This window comes from Oncorhynchus tshawytscha, linkage group LG30, assembly GCF_018296145.1.
Source record: "Oncorhynchus tshawytscha isolate Ot180627B linkage group LG30, Otsh_v2.0, whole genome shotgun sequence".
NCBI classification, from domain to species: Eukaryota; Metazoa; Chordata; class Actinopteri; order Salmoniformes; family Salmonidae; genus Oncorhynchus; species Oncorhynchus tshawytscha.
The window spans coordinates 36,847,949-36,875,685 of record NC_056458.1 but is presented as its reverse complement, the minus strand read 5'-3'; the positions used below and the strand labels follow the sequence as shown (position 1 = coordinate 36,875,685).

General features: G+C 42.1%; 1 protein-coding gene across 16 annotated transcripts in view; it reads left to right on the top strand.

Moving 5' to 3' along the window:
- Positions 1 to 27,737, top strand: part of LOC112228216 (disks large homolog 2) — a 288,349-nt gene that overhangs the window by 112,861 nt on the left and 147,751 nt on the right. For 14 of the 16 annotated variants that reach the window (XR_006080421.1, XM_024393355.2, XM_024393358.2 and 11 more), the window contains 2 exons: positions 12,411 to 12,494; positions 13,953 to 14,114. Coding sequence is in view for 15 of the 16 variants with exons in the window: in XM_024393355.2 (XP_024249123.1) it covers positions 12,411 to 12,494; positions 13,953 to 14,114 (246 nt within the window). In the remaining variant the exon portion in view is untranslated. The remainder of the gene's footprint in view (positions 1 to 12,410; positions 12,495 to 13,952; positions 14,115 to 27,737) is intronic. The other 2 variants (XM_024393353.2, XM_042309525.1) reach the window with 2 other exon arrangements.

The following is a 27,737-nucleotide window of genomic DNA, read 5'->3' as shown; positions in this document are numbered from 1 at the left end:
AATGTAGATGGAGAAGCACGATGGCTAGGAACAACTCTCTAGAATGACCAGAACGTAGGAAAAACTTAGAGAGGAACCAGGCTCTGAGGGGTGGCCAGTCCTCTCCTGGCTGTGCCGGGTGGAGATTATAACAGCACATGGCCAAGATGTTCAAACGTTCATAGATGACCAGCAGGGTCAGATAATAATAATCACAGTGGTTGTAGAGGGTGCAGCAGGTCAGCAGGAGTAAATGTCAGTTGGCTTTTCATAGCCGATCATTCAGAGTTAGAGACAGCAGGTGTGCTAGAGAGAGAGAGTGAAAAACAGCAGGTCCGGGACAAGGTAGCACGTCCGGTGAACAGGTCAGGGTTCCATAGCCGCAGGCAGAACAGTTGAAACTGGAGAAGCAGCACAATCAGGTGGACTGGGGACAGCAAGGAGTCATCATGCCAGGGAGTTCTGGGGCATGGTCCCAGCGCTCAGGTCCTCCATGAGATAGAGAAAGAGAGAGAGAGAATTAGAGGGAGCATACTTAAATTCACACAGGACACCGGATAAGACAGGAGAAATACTCCAGATATAACAGACTGACCCTAGCCCCCCGACAAACTATAAACTATAAACTATTGCAGCATAAATACTGGAGGCTGAGACAGGAGGGGTCAGGAGACACTGTGGCCCTGTCCGACAATACCCCCGGAAAGGGCCAACCAGGTAGGATATAACCCCACCTACTTTGCCAAAGCACAGGCCCCACACCACTAGAGGGATATCTTCAACCACCAGCTTACTACCGTGAGACAAGATGGCATAGCAGTCAGACGTCCTTTGTCCTTGTCTTGTCGTGTCCCGTATATATATATATATATTTACACCTTTCTTCACGTATCTTTTACATATTTTATTTTCCAAAAACTCAACTTCAAAACACTCTCTTGCAACCCGCCTCACCAATTTAAAAAAAGCATGATTTACCTCAAATCTGAAATCCCCAATAAAAGCTAGCCAGAAACTAGCCAGAAGCTAACCAGAAGCTAACCAGAAGCTAGCCAGAAGCTAGTCAATTTACTGGCTGACATTAGTATTCAGCTAACCACAGTTTGTGGTCATCAGCTATCCTTTAGCTCAAAAATCTATCGCCAGTTTTGTACAACGCGACTCAGACCAGAACATACCGGGCCTATTTTTCTCTCCATATCCCCGGATTTCAACTGCAAGCTCTGGACTTTTACACCTGGATCTCGCAGCTAGCTAGCTGCTATCCGTGTGACTATTGGCTTACGTCGATCCCAGAGCAAACATAAATTATTCCTGAGCTTGCCAGCTGAAGGCTTCCATCAGCCACTCCTGGGCTACAATCACCTATCCGGACCCGTTTTACTGCCAATGCGGAGCCCCGCCGGGCCTTCACTACGGGACTACCGATGTTATCTGTCCTAGGGAGTTATATCCAACTGAACCCTCCGTCGCGACGTTACCTGAACGCCCATCTGCGGCCCGCTAATCGTTAGCTGTCTTATCGGCTGCTATCTGAATAGGTCTATCGGACAATTTTTCTTGGGTCACTATAACTATATCTATTTTACCAATTGGATTGATCCCCTCTACCACACTAACCCCACTAATCTACCGACGGAAACGCACGAGGTGGCTAAAAACAGACCTCCATCCTATGCTAGCTTGCTACCGATGCCCGGCTAGCTGTCTGAATCGCCATGACCCCAACCAACCTCACTACTCACTGGACCCTTATGATCACTCGACTAAGCATGCCTCTCATTAATGTCAATATTCCTTGTCCATTGCTGTTCTGGTGAGTGTTTATTGGCTTATATCACTGTAGAGCCTCTAGCCCTGCTCACTATACCTTATCCAACCTTTCAGTTCCACCACCTACACATGCGATGACATCACCTGGTTTCAATGATGTTTCTAGAGACAATATCTCTCTCATCATCACTCAATACCTAGGTTTACCTCCACTGTATTCACATCCTACCATACCTTTGTCATTATACCTTGAAGCTATTTTATCTCTCCCAGAAACCTCCTTTTAATCTCTGTTCCAGACGTTCTAGACGACCAATTCTCATAGCTTTTAGCCGTACCCTTATCCTACTCCTCCTCTGTTCCTCTGGTGATGTAGAGGTGAATCCAGGCCCTGCAGTACCTAGCTCCACTCCTATTCCCCAGGCGCTCTCTTTTGATGACTTCTGTAACCGTAATAGCCTTGGTTTCATCCATGTTAACATTAGACGCCTCCTCCCTAAGTTGGTTTTATTCACTGCTTTAGCACACTCTGCCAACCCGGATGTTCTAGCCGTGTCTGAATCATGGCTTAGGAAGACCACCAAAAAAATCAGAAATTTCATCCCTAACTACAACATTTTCAGACAAGATAGAACGGCCAAAGGTGCCGGTGTTGCAATCTACTGCAAAGATAGCCTGCAGAGTTCTGTCCTACTATCCACGTCTGTACCCAAACAATTTGAACTTCTACTTTTAAAAATCCACCTTTCTAAAAACAAGTCTCTCACAGTGGGTTAACTGCCTGTTCAGGGGCAGAACGACAGATTTCTACCTTGTCAGCTCAGGGGTTTGAACTCACAACCTTCCAGTTACTAGTCCAACGCTCTAACCACTAGGCTACCCTGCCGCCCTTGGTTCTCTCCAGACCTGACTGCCCTTAACCAACACAAAAACATCCTATGGCGTTCTGCTACCCTGGTGGCTAGAGCATTGGACTAGTAACCGAAAGGTTGCAAGTTCAAATCCCCGAGATGACAAGGTAGAAATCTGTCGTTCTGCCCCTGAACAGGCAGTTAACCCACTGTTCCTAGGCCGTCCTTGAAAATAAGAATTTGTTCTTAACTGACTTGCCTAGTTAAATGAAGGTAAATAAATTAGCATCGAACAGCCCCCGTGATATGCAACTTTTCAGGGAAACTAGAAACCAATATACACAGGCAGTTATAAAAGCCAAGGCTAGCTTTTTCAAGCAGAAATTTGCTTCCTGCAACACAAACTCCAAAAAGTTCTGGGACACTGTAAAGTCCATAGAGAATAAGAACACCTCCTCCCAGCTGCCAACTGCACTGAAGATAGGAAACACTATCACCACTATAATTGAGAATTTCAATAAGCATTTTTCTACAGCTGGCCATGCTTTCCACCTGGCTACCCCTACCCCAGTCCACAGCACTGCACCCCCCACAGCAACTCGCCCAAGCCTTCCCCATTGGCATTATAGAGGCCAGGTCATCTGATGCAGATGAGATCAGCACTCCATCACTCTCCTTCTTGGTCAAATAGCCCTTACACAGCCTGGAGGTATGTTGGGTCATTGTCCTGTTGAAAAACAAATGATAGTTCCACTAATTGCAAACCAGATGGGATGGCGTATCGCTGCAGAATGCTGTGGTAGCCATGCTGATTAAGTGTGCCTTGAATTCTAAATAAATCACTGACAGGGTCAACAGCAAACCACCACCACACCATCACACTCCATGCTTCACGGTGGAAACCACACGTGGAGATCATCCGTTCACCTACTCTGCATCTCACAAAGACACAGCGGTTGGAACCAAAAATCTAAAACATGGACTCCTTCAACCAAAGGACAAATTTACACCTGTCTAATGTCCATTGCTTGTGTTTCTTGGCCCAAGTAAGTCTCTTCATCTTATTGGTGTCCTTTAGTCGTGGTTTCTTTGCAGCAATTGGACCATGAAGGCCTGATCTGTCTGTTACTTGAACTCTGTGAAGGATTTATTTGGGATGCAATTTCTGAGGCTGGTAACTCTTATGAACTTATCCTCTACAGCAGAGGTAACTCTGGGTCTTCCTTTCCTGTGGTGGTCCTCATGAGAGCCAGTTTCATCATAGCGCATGATGGTTTTTGCGACTGTACTTGAATATTATTTTCCTGATTGACTGAACTTCATGTCTAAAAGTAACAATGGACTGTTGTTTCTCTTTGAGCTGTTCATGCCATAGTATGGACTTGGTATTTAACCAAATAGGGCTATCTTCTGTATACCCCCCTACCTTGTCACAACAAAACTGATTAGCTCAAACACATTAAGAAGGAAAGAAATTTCACAAAATAACCTTTAACAAATCACACCTGTTAATTGAAATGCATTCCAGGTGACTACCTCATGAAGCTGGTTGAGAGAATGCCAAGAGTGTGCAAAGCTGTCATTAAGGCAAAGGGTGACTACTTTGAAGAACCTCAAATGTAAAATATTTTGATTTGTATAACCCTTTATTGGTTACTACATGATTCCATATGTGCCAATTCATAGTTTTGATGTCGACACTATTATTCTACAATGTAGAAAATAGAAAAACCCTGGATTGAGTAGGTGTGTCCAAACCTTTGACTGGTACTCTATATACTTTAAGGGGTCTTAAATAGTTAAATGATCATTGATTTGACCTTCTTAAAACAATTCCATATAGCTTAGTAGAACGGTTAAATAACACCCAAATTGAAGCATGTGGAGTATCTTTGAAATTTCACGTTCACTGTATTGCTATTTGCAAGACAATGGCTCTTGGACAGGTAACAAATCAAATATTTATGACACACACTCCAAAAAACTCTGAGCAATAGCAGCATAGAGGGACAGGGTTTTGGCAAATCCATTGGTTGTCGCTTGGGATATTAAATTGTCATGCAAAGGTCAAACATTGATTTAACAGTTATTCAGGTGCTTTGCCTTGTAGTGGGTTTGGTTTAAAACTAAACTGAGGGAGAATTGGATTCAGCATCTATAATCTATATCGAGCTCCTCTCAATCACAAAGAAATTATGCTTATGAACTCAAGTTTGCTACAGTATATGATAATTGCACACACATGTGTAGGGCTACATTCTCCCCAGGCTAAGACATACACAATGAGCAAAATAACATTCTACATAGATTGAAAGACACATTATCCAAGGAGTTCTGAATACTGCAACTAGTGATCGCAGTGAGTGGAATAGATTTCACTAGGGTTTGTTGAAACTCTGGTTAAACAATTGCTTCTTCTTCTCATGGACATCTACAGAGTTAAGTTTACAACACATATCAGGCTGCTAAATTAGTATTTGTACAGAATACAATGGTGGCAGACAGGATTGTTGGGGTTCTGGAAGAAACTGGAAAGTACCAAGTGCAGAAGGACATGGTTGTATCTAAAAATGATCTGTCTGATGAAGGTCTATGACTGAAACGTCACACAGTTTTAAATGGATTTACAGTCATTATATTTTGAGAAGGGAGAAGGTCACGCCTTCCTTTTCTAATACATTTATCACCAGAAATAAAGTAAGTCAGAAATGTAATAATAACAGTAATGAAAGTAGAACTCTCGAGGCAGGTGCTTTCCCTCTTTTTCCTAACTCAGCTATTCCTCCCTTCCTCCCACCCTTCTCGTCTTGGAGAACAGAAATTAGGCCTGGCAGAGTGATGAGTTTGTATTTAAAGCCACAGAAAAGAGTTCAGTGCACGCAACCACGAGGAGATTCCAAACAAATCCGCTCACCTCACATTCTCGTCTCATCACGTTTCCACGAGCTGAGCCTTTCTGACCCTCAGCGTGTCTCTGTACATGAGCAGCGCACAGCTCATCAGTCAACTCTACAGCACATCATTAAACCTCTGCATAATGTAGTGCATTTGAGTAAAGAGTCATCATACAGTACTGGCACATTTGTTTGATTAATTCAGAAATGTTGTCTCCCTTGACCCCTTTCAGGGAGAGATCATATGTCATGTAACCTTTATTTAACTAGGCAAGTCAGTTAAGAACAAATTCTTCCTTACAGCAGAAATGCTGGGCCAATTGTGCACCGCCCTATGGAACTCCCAATCACAGCCAGATGTGATACAGCCTGGAATCGAACCAGGGACTGTAGTGCCACCTCTTGTACTGAGATGCAGTGCCTTAGACCGCTGCACCACTTGGGAGAACATGATTTTTGTGTCCCAAATGGCACCCTATTCCCTACATAGTGAACAGTACTAAACCTACTAACATAATCCTATGACAAGGTAGGGATAAGTCCCAAAATGGCACCCTATTCCCTACATAGTGAACTACATATCCCTACCTTGTCATAGGATTGTGTTAGTAGGTTTAGTACTTGACAGTTCTTCTCAGTAGCAGGTGAAGCTGTAATATCATCACTGGTCCCAATAGTTTCACAGATCACTTTGACGCTATCCCTCAACGTTTTCCCTGAACATTAGTTTTCTCTGAACATTCTGTCTCGATATTCAAAGGACCTAATAACACGGCACAGGAAACCTGTTTGACTTTTTGTATGATATAATTGTAGAGTAACATCATAGAAATCCAATTTAAAACTGGGTTTATGCCTGTGATACACTTCTGCCTGTTTAACTTCATTACCCAATCAACAGTATTTCATCTTGCAAAGGTAGTATGTGTGTATTTCAATGTTAAATGTTCAGTAGAACAGTAAGTTTCTTGTTGAACTGACCCTCGATGTCAAATTTGCATCAGGCCGTTGCATCACTGTGGCCGGCAATATATATCTGTCTGTACACACACCACAAATATGTGTTAGGAACAGAAAGTTAATTTCTACTATCCCCAAAAAACCTATTGGTTTGTATGAGTTATCTGCAGTCTTGGAGTTGAAAGTGGCCCAGTTGGGTTTTTCACTAATACAACTCCCTCACACAATGGCCATCAAGGAATGGAGAAACACTGTTCTTTCTGGGACATTGTTCTGTCGTGCAGCTCTCGAACTTTGCTAGGCCTGCTGAGCAGCTGTGGTAGCCTTTCCAAAGATGCCATTTATTGACTTCCCACATACATTGACATACTGTACACTCATGTCCTACAACGTCATCATCGTAGTACAATACCCCCCACCCCTCTCTCTGTCTCACTGAGGTCAGATTAACTGGTAGCTGGCTCCATTCTGCACTCACTTCCCCTGCCTTATGAAAGTCTCTACATCTCCTTATATTCCTGGGCTTCATGGCCATTAAGTTTGCATGCCGGTAACAATTGCCTTTTAATTAGCTGAGGAGCGCAAAACTTGGTCTGCCTAGAGTAGGATGTACAGGCTCTCTAGAGGCTGTGCAGGCTGTCTAGAGGCTGTGCAGGCTGCGTAGAGGCTGTGCAGGCTGCGTAGAGGCTGTGCAGGCTGTCTAGAGGCTGTGCAGGCTGTCTCAAGCCTGTGCAAGCTGTCTAGAGGCTGTGCAGGCTGTCTGCAGGCTGTGCTGTGTAATGAGTTACAGTTGAAACCTTGCGTGTATAAATAGGCTCATATTTTCCCCAGAGAACCTCATTATGTATTCAGTCTTGTATTCCTCATTTTACAAAGCAAGAAGACATTTTCTCACAGTTTAACCAGCTGTCAGCTGAGTCTCTCTCTCACCCCTCGAGCAGTAGTCACTCAGCGTTATAGTATACGTCTGTGGGCTAAACCATGCGGATTAGGGTGAAGACGCCCCTAGACGCTGATCTTGGGTCAGTGTTGCATTCGCCCCCACTAATGGTTAAGGTTAGGATCGGTGAAGGGGAAGCTGATCCTAGATCTGTACATAGGGGAAACTTCACCCTCCAGCTAACCGTGCTACGTGTCTAAGTGCTATAACTGGGGTGACAATATGGAACGAGTCCATGCCCTGGGGTCAAAGTTTCAGATTTGACGTTCTATCAATGGTTGTTGTATTTTGTGTGTTCGTTGTCTGTTGGCTATAACCAATATGCTATAATGTTAGATTGTACTCTGTACTGAATGTGATTAAAAAGCCATCTTAAAAGGGCATTTTACTCAAAAACTATTTTTTACAGTGTATTCTTACCTTTTGAGTTTTCAAGATATATTGTGTTTAGTCTCGTTTTTGGGTGCATCTGTTTGGTTTTGCATCATCATGAGACTTTCCAGGAAGCAACTTAGAGCTTCTATTAGGATAACTATGAGGCTTGTACAGTATTTGTGCAAAATAAAAATAAAACATTTGACCATATGGACTGACGAGAAACATACACTAACCTAAATACATCTGTTACAGTGTATGATTTGTAGAGTCAATAGGAATCCCAATACAATTTCTTCACAATCACCCAATCCCACCCACACCCTATCCAATGTGTTTTTCATGCAACCAAAGGTTAATCATTTCAGACAAAAAGGTCACTGTTGCATTTAGTTTTTTTAATGACATATATAATGTTACAATGTTTCTGCAACCACAGTATAACTGAAAAATGCCTAGGTGGTAGTATGTGCCAGTACTCCTCTTGTAGGTCACTGGCCTTCTAGTCATTTTTAAACAGCTTTCAAGTCAGCTGGGTTCTGGTTGTTCCCTTGTAGATATGGCCCTGGTCTTTGATCTTGTGCTTGCTTACATAAGCTTTTTCACTATGACCTCTTAATACCAATCGTGCCGTACACTATAGATACTGCCACATGCCTATTAATGTAGCTATAGTTATTAATACATGACGTTTTTGCTCTATGTTGAAAGTGGGACTGCTGAAGTGTACAATTGTTTTGGATTGTATTAGCAGTAGGGCTGTCAAACAATAAAACATGTAACCCAGTTAATTACAGGTTTTGCTGTGGTTAATCACGATTAATGGATAATTCAGAATTTGCTCTAATTGAGCTGTAATTTAAGATTTACAGTTAGCAAGTAACAGTTAGCAAAATTGATAAATCACACTTTTTTTCTTTTCTTTTTAAAAATATTTTTTAAATTGAATATCCGAAACATACAATATACTTGCAGTGAAGACACTCAACAACTACACCACACCAGTCACCCAACAGACTCCCATTCAGAGTGACACACAGAAGTATCCAGGGTCAATGCCCTACTCAAGGGCACCTCGACAGATCTCCCACCAGTCCAAAAACATTAACCTGAATCCTCCAAGATCCCACCACAGTTCCCCAATAGCTGTCCCTCAACCATTCGAGACCCCTCCCACAGAAAAAAATAAAAATAAAAAATACAATTAATTCCATTCCCCACCCCCAAGAACCCCCCAATGCACCAACAACCAAGAAAATGAACTAAAGTGGTTTCCTCTCCATCTTAAATAAGCATGCCTCATTCAAAAAATGTAGAACTAAAAACAGATATAGCCCTTGGTTCACCCCAGACTTGACTGCCCTTGACCAGCACAAAATCATCCTGTGGCGTTCTGCATTAGCATCGAATAGCCCCCGCGATATGCAACTTTTCAGGGAACCATTATACTCAGTCAGTTAAGAAAGCTAAGGATAGCTTTTTCAAACAGAAATTTGCTTCCTGTAGCACTAATTCCAAAAAGTTTTGGGACACTGTAAAGTCCATGGAGAATAAGAGCACCTCCTCCCAGCTGCCCACTGCACTGAGGATAGGAAACACTGTCACCACCGATAAATCTACGATAATCGATAATTTTAATAAGCATTTTTCCACGGCTGGCCATGCTTTCCACCTGGCTACCCCTACCCTGGCCCACATCTCAGCCCACCCTGCAGCAACTGGCACAAACCCCTCACCCCGCTTCTCCTTCACCTAAATCCAGACAGCTGATGTTCTGAAAGAACTGCAAAATCTGGATCCCAACAAATTAGCTGGGCTAAACAATCTGGACCCTCTCTTTCTAAAATGATCTGCCGAAATTGTTGCAACCCCTATTAATAGCCTGTTCAACCACTCTTCCGTATCGTCTGAGATGCCCAAAGATTGGAAAGCTGACGCGGACATGCCCCTCTTCAAAGGGGGAGACAATCTAGACCCAAACTTTTATAGACCTATATCCATCCTGCCCTGCCTTACTAAAATCTTCGAAAGCCAAGTTAATAAACAGATCACCAACCATTTGGAATCCCACCGTACCTTCTGCACTATGCAATCTGGTTTCCGAGCTGGTCATGGGTGCACCTAGTGCTATGTTAATAGTGTTAATAGTGCTATGTTAATGTTAATAATAGTAGTGCTATGTTAATTAATAGCGGTTTCGTTTTAATCAAAATGAACAAACCAAGTGTTTTTCCAGCATACAGTCTGGTCTAAATCGCATCAATGTTTCGGTTTTATGTTTGCTAGCAAGCTACCGAGGTGGTTGAATCCTATCCTTTCTTTTACCAATTTCAACTTGTTTTAACATCACATTGTTGTTTTTAGCTCTATAGATTATGTATTTTGTGATGTTTTCGGTGTATTTTGAATGTTTTCAGACAATGCAATTAATCACAATTGAAAGTGTGCAGGAAAAATTACAAAAGTTGACTTGAGTTAACTGATTAACTCTGACAGCCCTAACTAAAAACTCTAACAAACTCTAAAACTAGCCCAAATTAACAGTGGACTAATGAACATACTAAAATATAATTTTGGAGTGAACTATCTGTTAACTATGTATTCATTTCCGATGCTTTGAATAAAGACAACTTTTCACTATACCACCATGCTCTACATGCATTGAGTTTGGCAAGCATCTTTTTGTATGCACACACACTCACTGTTGTCAATGGTGGCTCAAGATGACTCATGTTCAAAGGGAGAAAAAGCTTAGCTAAGCTCTGCTCTTTCTGGATGATGCCTCAATGATTTTGAGAGGTTCTGGCAGCCTGAACATGTAGGCCACTATAAAAAGTCAGTCTTAATGGGTAACAATTTACATTACCTCACTCTAATGCAATGTAGTTATTCCAGAACTACTCTGGTAACCAAAATGTTGTTAGTTACAGTACTCAGCTGCAGATCGTAGCCTCACAACTCGCCAAATACTTGTTTAAAGTAGTTACTGTTGCAAAGTGTAGTGGTTACTTGTAATACAAAGACATTACAATCCTGGTGGTAGTATATGTGCTATATCCATCATACAGTATCTAAACAACTTCAAGTAAACTGTGCCTGCTTATGGGTCTACCACACATTAGCATATCACTGCATCGGTATACCCTGATTATACCAAACATTAAGAACGTCCTAATATTACCATACCCTGTTCAAAGGCACTTACATTTTTTGTCTTGCGCAATCACCCTCTGAATGGCACCCATACGCAATCCATGTCTCACTTGTCTCAGGGCTTAAAAATATTCTTTTAACCTGTCTCCTCTCCTTCATCGACACTGATTGAAGTGGATTTAACAAATTACATCAATAAGGGATCATAGCTTTCAGCTGGATTCACCTGGTCAGTCTATGTCATGGAAAGAGCAGGTGTTCTTAATGTTTTGTATACTCAGGGTAGCTCTGCAGGGGGATGGAATGAAATGCAATTATACCCAAACAGAAAAAGAATTTGACAAAGAATCACAGAATACATTTAAAGCTAATGAGATTTCTGAGTAACTCTTTACATTACAGAGCCATTATTACTGTGTAACTACTCATGGCATTACAGTATAAGAAGTACTGTAACTACTTATTAAACACTAACCTTTTCTTTAGCCATAACCCTAAGTAACCCCGAAGTACAGTGTAATAATAAGTAATTACAATATTTGTTTTGTTGTAATTACAGGAATAATTACACTGTATTAAGGGCACTGGAATGTAAAGCACAACTGATTTTCTTCTGGTCATGGAAAAGCAACCCACACTACTTTTAATTCCTTCTGAAAATTAGTATGTGAAATGATTTGCCTCCTTTATCTGCTCTCTTTGTTCATCTGGAGTGGCCATGTTGTCACAGGGCACTGCACTCGGCTCCCCACATGCACCCCTCTCCTGTGTGTGTGTGTGTGTGTGTGTGTGTGTGTGTGTGTGTGTGTGTCGGCATCTCAGTGCTCTTACTTACTGTTTCCTTTTTCCGTTTGAATAACATGTTTTACTGAGTTTACATGCATTCCTGAGTTGGACAAATGTGTTGTTTAACTTGAGACACAGTACAATTTCAAGTCCTCTCAACTTAGAGATTGAAAGATATCATCAGCTGAAGTATACAGGGGCCCGTATGTATCATCTGTCTCAGAGTAGAAGAGCTAGGATCAGGTCCTTCCTGTCCATAATGATCTGATTCATTATGAGGCAAACATTCTCCGAGATCAGCACGCCTACTCTTAGACACGTGATATATACGACCCAGCTCTCCCTTGGGAAAGAGGTCCTCTGATACAACAAAGTTCATTTTGATGGTAAAATTGATTCAGTGGTATGTTATGATAATTGCACATAATTTTGGAATTCAAATAATTTCTGTGGCCATAAGATAATCTTTTGCAGTTTATGCCACTTGCTAGAAGCTTTTATCCAAAGCAATAGTATGTGTATGTGGAATTGTAACCAAGGATGCTTGGCATTGGCGGCATCACGATCTTACCAGCTGAGCCATGCCTGTACCACATATAGAATGGAGATGCAGGGAAGACATTTTGTATTGTTGTGCAGATATCATGTTAAGGGTTTCCCCCTTGTGGTCAAAGCTAGAATGCTCTCTCTTGTCCACAGAACAGGCCGGCAGCCGTGCAGGGGTCCCCACACACTGGCCCGCCCCCGGCATGCATGAACCCCGCCTTGATGAGCACTCCCTGGGTGAGAGAGGGGCCTTCACACTGTCCCTCGGGCCCCATCTTCATGCCATCCTTCTCCCCATGCTTCAGGCAGGGCACCCATCCATGCCACTCGCCACTCTTGTGCTGTACACAGAGATGACTTCACTGCTTTCATATCATATCATAAGGCACTCAGGCCTTGGGAATATTGTCCCTTATCACTCCATCAGGATCAAATAGGTTGACATTAGGGACAGTATACAGTATGCTTGATGATTATAAGGGACGTACAGTATTAGCTTGATGGAAATATATTTATTCGATATTGTTTCGAGTTGGTTTGAACATTTTAGAGCTATGTGGGCATATACACTGAGTATACCAAACATTAGGAACACTTCCCTAGTATAGAGTTGCAGGTTTTCCCTCAGGACAGCCGCAGTTCGTTGGGGCATGGACTCTACAAGATGTCGAAAGCGTTTCACAGGGATGCTGGCCCATGTTGACTACAATGCTTCCCACGGTTGTGTCAAGTTGACTGTATGTCCTTTGGGTGTTGGACCATTCTTGATACACACGGGAAACTGTTAAGCGTGAAAAATCCAGCAGCGTTGCAGTTCTTGCCACAAACCAGTGCACCTGGCATCTACTACCATACCCCATTCAAAAGCACTTAAATATTTTGTCTTGTTTTGCCATAAGAACGATATGGTAGCATACTGTATTCCAAGGCAAGTTCAGAGAATCAGTTCATCAAGACACTCCTTCATTCGTTTCCTCTTGTCATTGTTACCAACTGTAGCAATGTTCACCTGAGCCAGGATTCAATCCAAGGCGAGTTGTCAGCAGGTGCACTGCACTTGACTTTTAAAGGTCATTCATGCTCGAGCTGCCTTCCTCAGCTTTACCGTGAATGCCATCTCCGAAAGGGTGAGGGAAATTGTATTGAAATGCAATGCATCTGTCAACAACACGCCTTTGATTGAATCCCGGTGCTAGTTATTTCACAAAAAAGGCACTGTGAAAAGAAGTGCAACTTTCCCACTTTCCGTTCCAATTAGAATTAGGCTACCATGTTTCAGTCCACATGTTCACACTTACATAGGCTGTCGCAGATTCATGCTCACTGGCAGACCCCCCTTACCTTCTGTCCCCGAGATCCCCATTGGAACACAGCTTTCACTCTCATTTCACAACGGTTTAGTAGTGGTGAAGCAGTGCCATATGAACTTCATGGGTAGAATTAACAATCACAGAGGATGCCTCATCATTCACTTCATTGGGCCACAGAATTGGGCTATATGTACATGTAGCCTAGTCAATGTATTATGTGACTTTGTAACATTTCTCTACAAGTAGCATGGTTCACAGTGGAATTTAAATGTATGTCAATCTATTATTTATCGTAATTCTGATGGTTTCTTTATTCTTTTCCTCTGTTCTCCTTTTGTCCTTCCACCGCTTTTCCTCCTCTCCTTCCTCTTCCTCCTTTCTAAAGCAGTATCGCTATCAAGATGAGGACTCTCCACCTGAGCACGGGTTCCCGCGGCTGACCAACGAGGTGCGCGCCCCTGAGCTGGTGCACGTGTCGGAGAAGAACCTCTCGGAGATTGAAAATGTGCATGGCTACGTGTCCCACTCCCATATCTCCCCGCTCAAGGTCAGCAAATGTCCTGTCCTGCACCCCCAACCCAGTGAGCAAAATTGGTTACAAATAAGTCATTTCTACAGCAAAACTGTGCCAACCAGTTTTGCTCACTGGGAAGCCCCTGACGAGAACTTGCCAAACCACACCATGCGTGGCTGCCAACATGGTGTCCCTCGTTCCCCTCTTTCCTCTCCCTGTTAGTCTTGTTCTCTTTCTCTCTTATCTCTTCCTTGTTCTTTCTGTTTCTTTCTCCCTATCTCTTCCTCTCATTCCTCTTAGCCATTCCCCCTCTCTCACTATCTTGATTAATTCAAAAGCTATTGTGGTTCCTGTCCTGAGTCTTCGGTAAGCCTCTCATAACTAGTGCAACTCGGTGTGCTATTGCTAACAAAAGTACGTCGTCATGTTTATTTCATTAGGCACCAAATATAAGAAAATGGACTGGAAAAGGGAAGGACTACCTGGAATTGTCCAGTAAGAAACTCTTAAACATTGTCCACACAAAAAAAACGGTGCTATCTAGAACCTATGAGGGTTCTTCATCTGTCCCCATAGAAGAACCCTTTGAAGAACCCTTTTTGGTTCCAGCTAGAACCCTTTAGGGTTCCATGTAAAACCGTTTCCACAAAGGGTTCTACATGGAACCCAAAAAGGGTTCTCCTAAGGCAGTGGTTCCCAAACTTTTTATAGTCCCGTACCCCTTCAAACATTCAACCTCCAGCTGCGTACCCCCTCTAGTACCAGGGTCAGTGCACCCTCAAATGTTGTTTTTAGCCATCATTGTAAGCCTGCCACACACACACTATACAATTAAATTATTAAACATATGAATGAGTGTGAGTTTTTGTCACAACCCGTCTCGTGGGAAGTGACAAAGAGCTCTTATAGGATCAGGGCACAAATAATAATAATAATCAATAATTTTGCTCTTTATTTAGACATCTTACATATAAAAACATATTTGTTCATCAAAAATGGTGAATAACTCACCACAGGTTAATGAGAAGGGTGTTCTTGAAAGGATGCACATAACTCTGCAATGTTGGGTTATATTGGAGAGAGTCTCAGTCTTAAATCAAATGTATTTATGTTGCCCTTTGTATATCAGCTGATATTTAAAAAACATTTTTTAACCTTTATTTAACCAGGCAAGTCAGTTAAGAACAAATTCTTATTTTCAATGACGGCCTAGGAACAGTGGGTTAACTGCCTGTTCAGGGGCAGAACGACATATTTGTCAGCTCGGGGATTTGAACTTGCAACCTTTCAGTTACTAGTCCAACACTCTAACCACTAGGCTACCCTGCCGCCTCATATCTCAAAGTGCTGTACAGAAACCCAGCCTAAAACCCCTAACAGCAAGCAATGCAGGTGTAGAAGCACGGTGGCTAGGAAAAACTCCCTAGAAAGGCCAAAACCTAGGAAGAAACCTAGAGAGGAACCAGGCTATGAGGGGTGGCCAGTCCTCTTCTGGCTGTGCCGGGTGGAGATTATAACAGAACATGGCCAAGATGTTCAAATGTTCATAAATGGTCAAATAATAATAATCACAGTAGTTATCGAGGGTGTAGTAAGTCAGCACCTCAGCACCTCAGGAGTAAATGTCAGTTGGCTTTTCATAGCTGATCATTGAGAGTATCTCTACCACTCCTGCTGTCTCTAGAGAGTTGAAAACAGCTGCTGTCTGGGACATGTAGCACGTCCGGTGAACAGGTCAGGATTCCATAGCCACAGGCAGAACAGTTGAAACTGGAGCAGCAGCACGGCCAGGTGGACTGGGGACAGCAAGGAGTCCTCATGCTAGGTAGTCCTGAGGCATGGTCCTAGGGCTCAGGTCCTCCGAGAGAGAGAAAGAGAGAATTAGAGAGAGCATACTTAAATTCACACAGGACACCGGATAAGACAGGACAAGTACTCCAGATATAACAAACGGACTCTAGCCCCCCGACACATAAAACTACTGCAGCATAAATACTGGAGGCTGAGACAGCAGGGGTCAGGAGACACAGTGGCCCCATCCGATGATACCCCCGGACAGGGCCAAACAGGAAGGCTATAACCCCACCCACTTTGCCAAAACACAGCCCCCACACCACTAGAGGGATATCTTCAACCACCAACTTACCATCCTGAGACAAGGCCGAGTATAGCCCACAAAGATCTCCGCCACGGCACAACCCAAGGGGGGGCGCCAACCCAGACAGGAAGATCACATCAGTGACTCAACCCACTCAAGTGACGCACCCCTCCTAGGGACGGCATGAAAGAACACCAGTAAGCCAGTGACTCAGCCCCTGTAATAGGGTTAGAGGCAGAGAATCCCAGTGGAGAGAGGGGAACCGGCCAGGCAGAGACAGCAAGGGCGGTTCGTTGCTCCAGAGCCTTTCCGTTCACCTTCACACTCCTGGGCCGGACTACACTCAGTCATATGACCCACTGAAGAGATGAGTCTTCAGTAAAGACTGAAAGGTTGAGACCGAGTCTGTGTCTCTCACATGGGTAGGCAGACCATTCCATAAAAATCGAGCTCTATAGGAGAAAGCCCTTAAATCATTTTCCACACACAGTCTGTGCCAGTATTTCGTTTTCATGCTAGTGAGTGCCGAGAATCCACTCTCACATAGGTACGTGGTTGCAAAGGGCATCAGTGTCTTAACAGCGCGATTTGCCAATGCAAAAAACTCTGAGCGCAGCCCTATCCAGAAATCTGGCAGTGACTTCTGATTAAATAAAAATTTCACCGAACCGCTTGTTGCAATTTTGACGAGGCTCTCTTGTTCCGATATTGGTAGGTGGACTGGAGGCGATGCATGAAAGGGATAACGAATCCAATTGTTTGTGCCGTCCGTTTTGGGAAAGTACCTGCGTAATTGCGCATCCAGCTCACTCAGGTGCTTCGCTATATCAGATTTGATATTGTCCGTAAGCTTGAGTTCATTTGCACACAAATAATCATACAATGATGGAAAGACCTGTGTGTTGTCCTTGTTAATGCAGACAGAGAAGAGCTCCAACTTCTTAATCATAGCCTCACTTTTGTCCTGCACATTGAATATAGTTGCGGAGAGTCCCTGTAATCCTAGATTCAGATCATTCAGACGAGAAAAAACATCACCCAGATAGGCCAGTCTTGTGAGAAATATTTCAAGCTGTCAGGCATTCCCTTGACAGTAAGAGCCTCTCGGTGGATGCTGCAATGTACCCAAGTGGCATTGGGAGCAACTGCTTGCACGCGCGTTACCACTCCACTATGTCTCCCTGTCATGGCTTTTGCTCCATCAGTACAGATACCAACACAGCTTGACCACCAAAGACCATTTGATGTCACAAAGCTGTCCAATACTTTCAAAATATCCTCTCATGTTGTCTTGGTTTCCATTGGTTTGCAGAAGAGGATGTTTTCCTTAATTGATCCCCCAGAAACATAACGGACATATACCAGGAGCTGTGCCAGGCCCACCACGTCTGTGGACTCATCCAGCTGTAACGCATATAATTCACTGGCTTGTATGCAAAGCAGTAATTGTTTCAAAACATCTCCTGCCATGACACTGATGCGTCGTGAAACAGTGTTGTTTGAAGGAATTGTCTGTATATTTTTTGGGGCCTTTTCCCCCAGCATTGTCCCAGCCATATCTGCGGCAGCAGGTAGAATTAAGTCCTCCACAATAGTATGGAGTTTGCCTGTCCTGGCCACTCGGTAGCTCACCATATAAGATGCTTCTAGCCCCTTCTTAATTGTTTTATTTCACCTTTATTTAACCAGGTAGGTCAGTTGAGAACAAGTTCTCATTTACAAAAAGCAAAGCAGTGTGACACAAACAACAACACAGAGTTACACATGGAATAAACAAGCGTACAGTCAATAGCACAATATATATATATTTTTTAAATGGTAATTGTTGGTTAATGGTATCCGTTGCTTTTATACATGTCTTACTACTCGAAAGTCGTCTTTATTCTTGGCCAAAAAAACTTACCGTGGCATATTTTTCAAATTGTCGTGTTTCGTTTCTAAATGTCTGCTCAAGAGTGAAGGTTTCCCGCGTGAGAGTAATGGTTAATGTGGTTGGATGTTAATTATTTGACCAGGCTACCTGTATTTGACATTGTGTTGTTATTTCTGCTGAACACTAGATGGTTTAATTGTATTTTTGGCAGTGAAACAAAACTACTCAGGCTAGAAAAAAAACTCACCCAAATGTATAAATTATTATTTATTTAAAAAAAATGTGAATCACATTTTTATATGGCCTACCCCCGACGCCTATGGGGAGACAGCCGAAGAAGAACCCTTTTGTATAACCCTTTTTTCTAAGGGTGTACTACATGCCCTAATGAACATGACCCATATGTTCAATGACTAAAGGATCTGACCAGGATAGAAAACTCTATCCTGGTCAAATCTCTTTTTTCTTGAAATGAGATGTACATGGGCAGGTTCATATCTGCAATGGATGCATTAGACTATTTTAGAAAAATGTATAACGAAAGATTATGATTCAATTACTTTTTAAAGGAATATATCTTTTGGAAAAATAACATACCCAAAGTAAACGGGATATTTTGTTTGGACAAGATAATAGAATATGCATATAATTGACAGCTTAGGATAGAAAACACTCTAAAGTTTCCAAAACTGTAAAAATATTGTCTGTGTGTATAACAGAACTGATATTGCAGGCGAAAGCCTGAGAAATATCCAATCCGGAAGTGCCTCGTATTTTGAAAGCTCTGCGTTCCAATGCGTCCCTATTGAGCAGTGAATGGGCTATCAACCAGATTACTTTTTCTACGTATTCCCCAAGGTGTCTACAGCATTGTAACGTAGTTTTACGCATTTATGTTGAAGAATACCCGTAAGCGGCTACATTGTGTACGTGGTCGCCTGATGGCTCTCAGAGCGACTCTCGCGTAAAATACAGAGGTAGCAGAGGATTATTCCAATCGGTCCTACTGAAAAACCAATTGTCCCGGTGGAAATATTATCGAATAGATATTTGAAAAACACCTTGAAGATTGATTATAAACAACGTTTGCCATGTTTCTGTCGATATTATGGAGCTAATTTGGAATATTTTTCGGCGTTTTCGTGACCGTAATTTCCGGTCGATTTCTCAGCCAAACGTGAAGAACAAACGGAGCTATTTCGCCTACAAAAATAATATTTTTGGAAAAAATGAACATTGGCTATCTAACTGGGAGTCTCGTGAGTGAAAACATCCGAAGCTCATCAAAGGTAAACGATTTAATTTGATTGCTTTTCGGATTTCCGTGACCAAGTTACCTGCTGCTAGCTGGACAAAATGCTATGCTAGGCTATCAATAAACATACACAAATGCTTGTCTAGCTTTGGCTGTAAAACATATTTTGAAAATCTGAGATGACAGGATGATTAACAAAAGGCTAAGCTGTGTCTCAGTATATTTCACTTGTGATTTTCTTCAATAGGAATATTTTCCAGTAATATTTATGTCCGTTGCGTTATGCTAATTAGTGTCAGTCGATGATTACGCTCCCGGATCCGGGATGGGGAGTCACTAGAGGCAATCAGGCCCAAGGGGGGGGTGTTATATTTAAGCAATAAGGCCCGAGGGGCTGTGGTATATGGCCAATATACCACGGCTAAGAGCTGTTCTTATGCACGACGCGAAGCGGCATTTCTGGATGCAGCTTCTAGCTGTGGTATATTGGCCATATAACACAAACCCTCAAGTGCCTTTCTGCTATTATAAACTGGTTACCAATTTAAATAGAACAGTAAACAAGTAGTATATTGTCTGATACACACACGGCTGAAATGCACACGGCTGAAATGCTATTTCAGTCAATCAGCATCCAGAACCTAAACTTCCTGGGTTTATAAAACTGTATAATGCACTTGGTAATGTACGTCACACAAAAAGTTATTGAACATGTATTAGCACAGTGTGTGTGTGGGGGGTCTGATGTGCTTGACCACATGGAAAAAGGATTTATACAATCATTGATTCATGTTAAATAACGTCCTCCATTGAGTTGTTGATGTGGCACTCAACCAATGAGAATAGATTAATAAGGAGATTACTTTACAAGCTAATTGCCTAACTATCATGCATTTTACTCAGTCATTTTCATTCACTTCCTGATTGTAATAAAGTATATGAACAGCAGGTGGCGGTGAGTGCTCAGTTTTAAATGAGCCTCATTAAAACAATCATTGTTGCTTGAACACTGTTGGGTGAAGTTTACCTAGATGCTGATTTAGGATCAGTTTATAATTTTCCCCATTAGTGGTTAAGGTTTGGATTGTTGATCAGTACCTAGGGTAACTTTACCCTGGAGCTCAGAACACAATGCTGGCCAGCTGGGGACAATGTGGGAACAGAATGGGAATCAAAGGAGAATGTATACACGCTAACCACCTCTGATTAGTAGAAACAGCATGCACAGTTTTAGTAGAATGGCCCATAGGGCAGTAGCCCGTCTCCTGTTTCTGTAGCACCCCCTGGACAGGACGTTAGTGAATTGCAGGGGGTAGATTGTTGAGTGACAATATATTTGGATTTGTCTTGGACTTAATTTAAATTTGAATTAAGGTGTGATTGAAATAAAAATAAAAATGTTAGAATACTTTTGTAGAAAACTCTCATTGTTTGAACCTGTCTAGAGTCTAATCTTGATTTATTTTGATATTTTGATCAAACAAAGGTAAAGGATATTTAATTGAATAGTTGGCTGACTGATATAATATCTTTCCTGTAATAGTCCTGTTCTAGGCCTCCTCTCTTGACCCCTGTGTATCTGATGTAATACAATCGTTTGTGGGCTTAGAAGCCTCAATTTTATTTGGAGATTGTGTTGGATACTATTACAGACTGCCCTTTTAGTGTCCACATCCCCTATCTCGTTCAGATAAAGAAATATCTGATGTGATGGGGCATTACCCTGAGCCTACTTTAGATTGTATTGTGAGGAGATTAGGCAACAGGTCAACTTGTTGCTTTGTCCCAAATTGCACCCTATGCCCTATATAGTGCACTACATTTGACTGGAGCCCAATGGGCCCTGGTCAAAAGTAGTACACTATATAGGGAATAGGGTATAGGAGCCAATTTGCAATCTGTGGCACATGTAAACTGAGAGGGATGGAGGAGAAATCACACATACTGTAAGCTTTTTTCTCTCTGTGGGTATGTGGGTAACCTGCCCTCAATAGCACAGATTCAACTGTCACAAAGAAACTCAGTATTCTAGTCTGGTGTTGATGAAAGTGACGACTCTCTTTCATAGCTTAGAGTGCCTGAGAATCTGCAGCGTTATTACCAATATTTTGCAAGGTTATATTATTATTGAGTCGGACGTTACAGCCCAGTGTCTGGATGATAGCAACTTAACAGCGGACAGGGAATTGATCAAATGCTGCCCGTCCCAACTCCACTGTCGCTGATAGAAGGTCTCAAAACAGGGATACCATATATCAACGGAAGCAGATCTTGGATTTGAAACAACACTGTGACACAAGTGGTCCAATATCTGCCATGACAGTCGAATGGAGTCGTTGACAGGCTGTGGACAAAAAACTCAATGTTGTTGAGGAGATTTTGAAATGCAGATTCATTATGTACTGGTAAGCTTTGATTCGGGTAAATTCAGACTATTTTTCTAACCACGTGGATCTTTAGTCAGTCCCTAAAATGCAAAAGGAAAGGTGAGTTTCTACAACGATTGCATGTGTAGTTAGGTTAGTCTGTTGATTAAAATGGGACTTTGTAAGGGATGTAACTTTGCGGCACATTTGCTGCTTTCCATAATTTAGTATTTTTCTTAGAGAACTCTGTTATCCATAGCAAGGTGTTGGAATTCTGTGTGTTTTAGCACGTTGCATTGGAAACTGTTATTCTGATATCAATTTTATTCAAAGCCAGCTGGGACTGAGCCATGAGGAATAACTTGTACTCCCCTCCTACTTGTGTCACAGCATCGGGTGAGAGTACGACCTATCTTGGTAATTCTGCAGGTAAGAGCTAACTTGCGCTCACCAGGCCGTTCTCCTGGTTTGGCACGGCAGTTAGTTACAGTGACTAGCATTTAGCAGTGCATAGTTTGCTTTAGGGTTTGGGTGGGTTATAGGGTTTTGGTCTAGGTTCACTATATTTTGAGTTCTTTGGGAAATTATAACTTTGTAAAAACCAACATAGGAGTGAGGACAACCGCTACTGGTGCTATAGCATTAGAGGGCCAGGTTAACTAAGCATTTTTTACCAGAAGTTTGTATCTGTTGTCTGTCTTCCATTCCCTTAAGAACAGTTAAGGGAATGAAACAGTTGCAGACTTTGGACATGACTAAATCTGGCCCTAAGGGAGCGCTTCTTAGAGGCTCCTTCCTCATTGGCTCATATGCAGGAAGTAAGACTCTCTCACTTTCTCTCATCCGCATTCAACCCTAACATTGCTCTCCTGCATTCTCATTTTCACCTTCTCTCTCTCCCTCTCTGGCTCCCTCCCTCTTTTTGCCCTCTGTGGAGTATGACTGTGTACCCCCATAGCCTGCAGCTCCCTATCTTTATGAAATAATCATCTCTCTTTTGTCTTCCTAACTTGCGAGTGACGTTGTCTTTTACTTCTTACCTGCAGCCTGCACTGGTTACTCGTTTTGATCTTACATACCCTGGTGTGACTGCAGCAAACTACCTGGCAAGTTTTTTACTCCCTTTTATCACTGGAAAGTTGTTTTTTTATTTGATTTCTTTACAGTGCTTTTGGGGTCCGTTGATGAGCCACGCATGAGGTTCACTTGACTCTTTTCAAATGTTTTCGTTCTACTTGGAAGGTAACATGTAGAATCAGATGAATTTGTTATCTTTCTGTGTGATCCCATGGATTTATGTGCGGTCGGTCCTGTTGACTTCTGTATCTCATAAACCTCTTTTTACCCAAGGAATACCACGTGTGTTTGCGACTCATTGTCAGTGTCACCTAAACACTAGTTGTATTTGTTTTGCCACCAGTCATTCATCTATGATATTCTGTTTGGTTGATCAGTGTCACAAAGTAACAATTGTTGTCTGTTGTGCATACTGCATTTTAGCAGTCACGCTTATCCAGAGCAACTTATAGGAGTCAACTCAGGGATTTGAACCAGTGACCTTTTGTTTACTGGCACAATGCTCCTAACCGCTAGGTTAACTGCCTAGGGGCAGGTTATTGCAATTATATTTATTTGTTTTTACTAGTGTTCCCCCTTTTTGTTTTTGTTTCTTCTCACTACATAATTGGTACTTCCATCTCAGTGTGGAAGTAGAATGTTATCAAAGAAATGTTCAAAAGAACATTATGAAAGGAATATTCCTGCGTATCATTTGTTTCCTCATTTCCCATGATGCTTTTCTGTTAGTCATCATCAACAATGGATTTGACAGTTACAGATATAGGACATTAATTTGAGCCAGTTTTCTTCGCAAAATAATCCTGCAGCAAAAGGAAATTTGAATTATTATGTGGATTCAAATGAATGGACATTTTTGTAGGGGTTGGTACATTTTTATTTAGGGCAAATCAAGTCTAAAATTTCTAAGTAGAAATTCCAAACTTTAGAAGTCTTTTTGATAAGCAAATACACTACAAGTCAGCAATAAAAGAGTGATCAAATTCAGATCCTACATCTGTAAATGAACAAAAATGTGAATTACACTGATTTAGTTATTTAATTCCAGTGAATAACAACAATTTTAATTAATATAGCACATTTTCAAAGTGCTACTATACCACTAATTGCTCAATGATTCTCAACGGTGATTAAAGTCTAGTTGGCCCATCCTTTAACATCCCACAACAGAGACATTAGGTTAGGGAGAGGCAGTCTCACTCCCATCTGCATAGCGGTCAGAGAGAGGGGTATAAGAGCTTCTTCTTCAGACAGGCTATGGTCTGTGTGTCTGTCTGTCTGTGTGTTTCGCTGTCTGTCTGTCTGTCTGTCTGTCTTGTCTGTCTTGTGTGTCTGTCTGTCTGTCTGTGTGTTTCGCTGTCTGTCTGTCTGTCTTGTCTGTCTTGTCTGTCTGTCTGTCTGTCTTGTCTGTCTTGTGTGTCTGTCTGTCTGTCTGTCTGTGTGTTCTTGTCTGTCTGTCTGTCTTGTCTGTCTTGTCTGTCTGTCTGTCTTGTCTGTCTGTCTGTCTTGTCTGTCTGTCTGTCTTGTCTGTCTGTCTGTCTGTCTGTCTGTCTGTCTGTCTGTCTGTCTGTCTGTCTGTCTGTCTGTCTGTCTGTCTGTCTGTCTGTCTGTGACACTGCCAGACTTGTGTCCCTATCTGACCTACAGGATCCTCCCCCTAATCCCCCTCCTCTTCTACGGGCTAACCCATTGCAGCCATTTCCTCAGCACCGTTCTCGCCCCTCACCTCTTTATAAGTAACTATTGACTTTGGTTGGATGTCATTTTCAGGCGCAGCCACTCCTTTGTGGCACCCCGGCAAACCGTGTGTCAATCCTTTATGTAGAGTGAGAGAGGGGTGAATTAGTGAGAAACGCAGTTCTATTATATTATGCATGAGTCATGGCCTGGCCAAGGACTATGAATCTGTGCTTTCTCATTTGTTTTCACTTAGCCTTGGGACTTTCAATGAAAAATAGCTTTAATGCTGCGGTGTAATTGCACAGGCGGGAGAGAATTGAGTCTTGTCTGCTGAGATTGGAGTCCTCCCTACTTGCCTTGCTCTGAGCAAGGCAAACGGTATTTGATATGGACTAATTCAGAAAAGATGTCGTCATTGTCACAGATGTCGTCACTACTTATCGACCTACAGTAAGGTCTGTATCCGTGGTAATATCTTCTTGCAAAAATGCATGAATCTTGCATCAGCAATTAGCCTTCCTTCAACAAGCAATGTGAACTTTGGGAATTATAAGCTGGTTTAATTAACGCCCAGACGCAGTAGGTGAAGGATGTTTGTCAGGGAAATCTGTCTAATTCGGGAAAACAGGCTCTTGGTGTGTGTGTGTGTGTGTGTGTGTGTGTGTGTGTGTGTGTGTGTGTGTGTGTGTGTGTGTGTGTGTGTGTGTGTGGTTAGTAAGTGGCAGGGTCTTGTTGTGTGTGGCTCCCCCAGGGGAAGAAACACACTCAGACCGGCTCTCCATCTTGACTCCCTGTTGTCATAATTACTCCACAGACTTGTTATCCCCAAGATCGGAGGCCTTGATTGGCTCATGCCGCTTCTCTGATTTAACCGCAGTTATTAGTATATTCTCTTTATTTAGATGGAAAGTCCCAAATGAGAGGGGGAGACAGGTAGATCCATGCATACAGATATAAAGCTACAGGCAGAGTTTGATTCCACAAGGGAACATGTGTGGTCCGTAGTCAACAGTGCTATGACTAGACCAGTGTTGCTGCCCAACATGGCTCATCAGAGCATATATTTGCATTTATAGACATTGTTAGTGTTTTGTTTTACTGTATAAAGAAACTCCAGTTCATATAGTTAATTTGCAGCATACTGTACCAGAGTGGACACAAGTACCACCGTGTATCACAGAAGGTCTTCCGGAGGGTTGCAGTAAGAGAGGGTGGCAGTTGCAGTAAGAGAGGGTGGCAGTTGCAGTAAGAGAGGGTGAATAGCATAAAGTAGAGATCGAGACTTCTATCAGTTATTATTTCAAACCTATTGGACGACCTAACATGTTTGGCATTAGCATACTAATTGTTTTCTCGTCAGAGTTGAAATACAACCATAGTTATTGACCAAGATGTGAAGGCTTAATTTAAAAAATATATATTTAACTAGGCAGGTCAGTTAAGAAAAATTCTTATTTACAATGACGGCCAAACCCGGACAACTATGCGCCGCCCTATGGGACTCCCAATCACAGCCAGATGTGATACAGCCTGGATTCAAACCAGGGACTGTAGTGAGATGCAGTGCCTTAGACCGCTGCGCCACTCAGGAGCATGATATGACTATGGCTGAGGGGGAAATTTGGAAATGAACTCATTAATATATCAGAATCTTTTTTTCTTGGGGTCTTAAATGTCATGGTCGACATACCAAGGCCACTTCTCAATTGGCACCCCATTACCTGTAAAGTGCACTACTTTTGACCAGGGCCCATGGAGCGCACTATGTACAGAAAAGGGGGCCATTTGATACGCAGCCCCAGGCACATGAGTATTCTGGACACACACAGTAAACAACATCTTCCTACGGCAAAGACGGATGCACCAATGGTTTCTCCTTGAGATGTGTACCAATGACCACCACGTCTTTTCTTTACTGTTATACCGGTATATGGCTTGATGCAATAACGGATTTGCAAATACATGAGTGATTTAAAACCTATATAGACTTATGCGAGGTTAAGCCAATATTGATTTGTGTTCAAATTTAATTTAATATGAAATGTCAATGTGCAATTGATCTCATAATAAGTGCTCACACTGGTGGAATTCCAATGGCCTGAGAAACACTGAATCAGAAAACGTCAGATGTTTACATACAAGTATGACGGGTTTGTTATTTTAACCATCTATCAACAGTGGAGTGACATGTGGAAGATATGATATAATGTAAATTATAAACTGGGTCGTTCAAGCCCTAAATGCTGATTGGCTGACAGCTGTGGTATATCAGACTGTATACCACGGGTATGACAAAACATTTATTTTTACTGCTCTAATTATGTTGGTAACCAATTTATAATAGCAATAAGGCACCTCAGGGGTTTGTGGTACTCCGCAATGCGTCGTGACTAAGAACAGCCCTTAGCCATGGTATGTTGGCCATATACCACACCCCCTCATGCCTTTTTGCTGAATTAATTTAGGTTAGTGTTTGCAGTTGAAAAGGCTACACAGTAACTGTCTTGTTAAACACCATATGCTCACAAGGTCACCTTTACCAAAGACAGGACAGGAGGATGAATATTTAAACAGGCCACCCTTCTTTTAGTTGCATTAATTGGAAAGAAAACAATCTGTCTGACTTGGTTCTTCTGAGAGAGATTCTTTGAAATGCGGTTGTCTCCTCTTTTCGCCAACAGACTTGTTATCAAAGCAGCATCCGTCTCAATCAAGCAAGACCAGGCATTAGGTGTTCTCTGGTAGGCTTGAAAGGGAACGTTTGTCTCATCCAGACTTGTTGACTCAAGACAGTGAGGTCACTGATGTGATTTTATGAGTGTGCCAAGGGACCTTTTTTGAGAGCTTTTCTGGCAATTGTATTGCCAATGCAGCTCTTAGGAGACCTCTAGGAATGATTCTCTCATCCCTCTACACAGCTTCAACATCATGTCACTTTGTGTTGTAATTACAAAGTTCGTATCTAAAGCTGCTGTACCGTTCAATTCATCAAATATGAGTGGTAAGCAATTTTTACTGAGAAGAAGCATGTTATACCCTACTGGAAATTTTTACACAAAACTAACGTTCCATTTACAATTCTAACAGGTTCCATGGCATTTGAAATGACTTGATAATGTGTTTCAATACAGGGAACTAAAACTGCATTCTAAACTTACTTTTCAGGTGTTTGTGAAAGCAAATATTTGAATTTTATTTGGTTACAATTCAATTTGTGTTCAAATAAAATGTGTTAATATGTAATTATTGTATTTCCAACATGGAAACAATCACATTTCCAGTAGGGATGCACTGTGATTGTATTTCA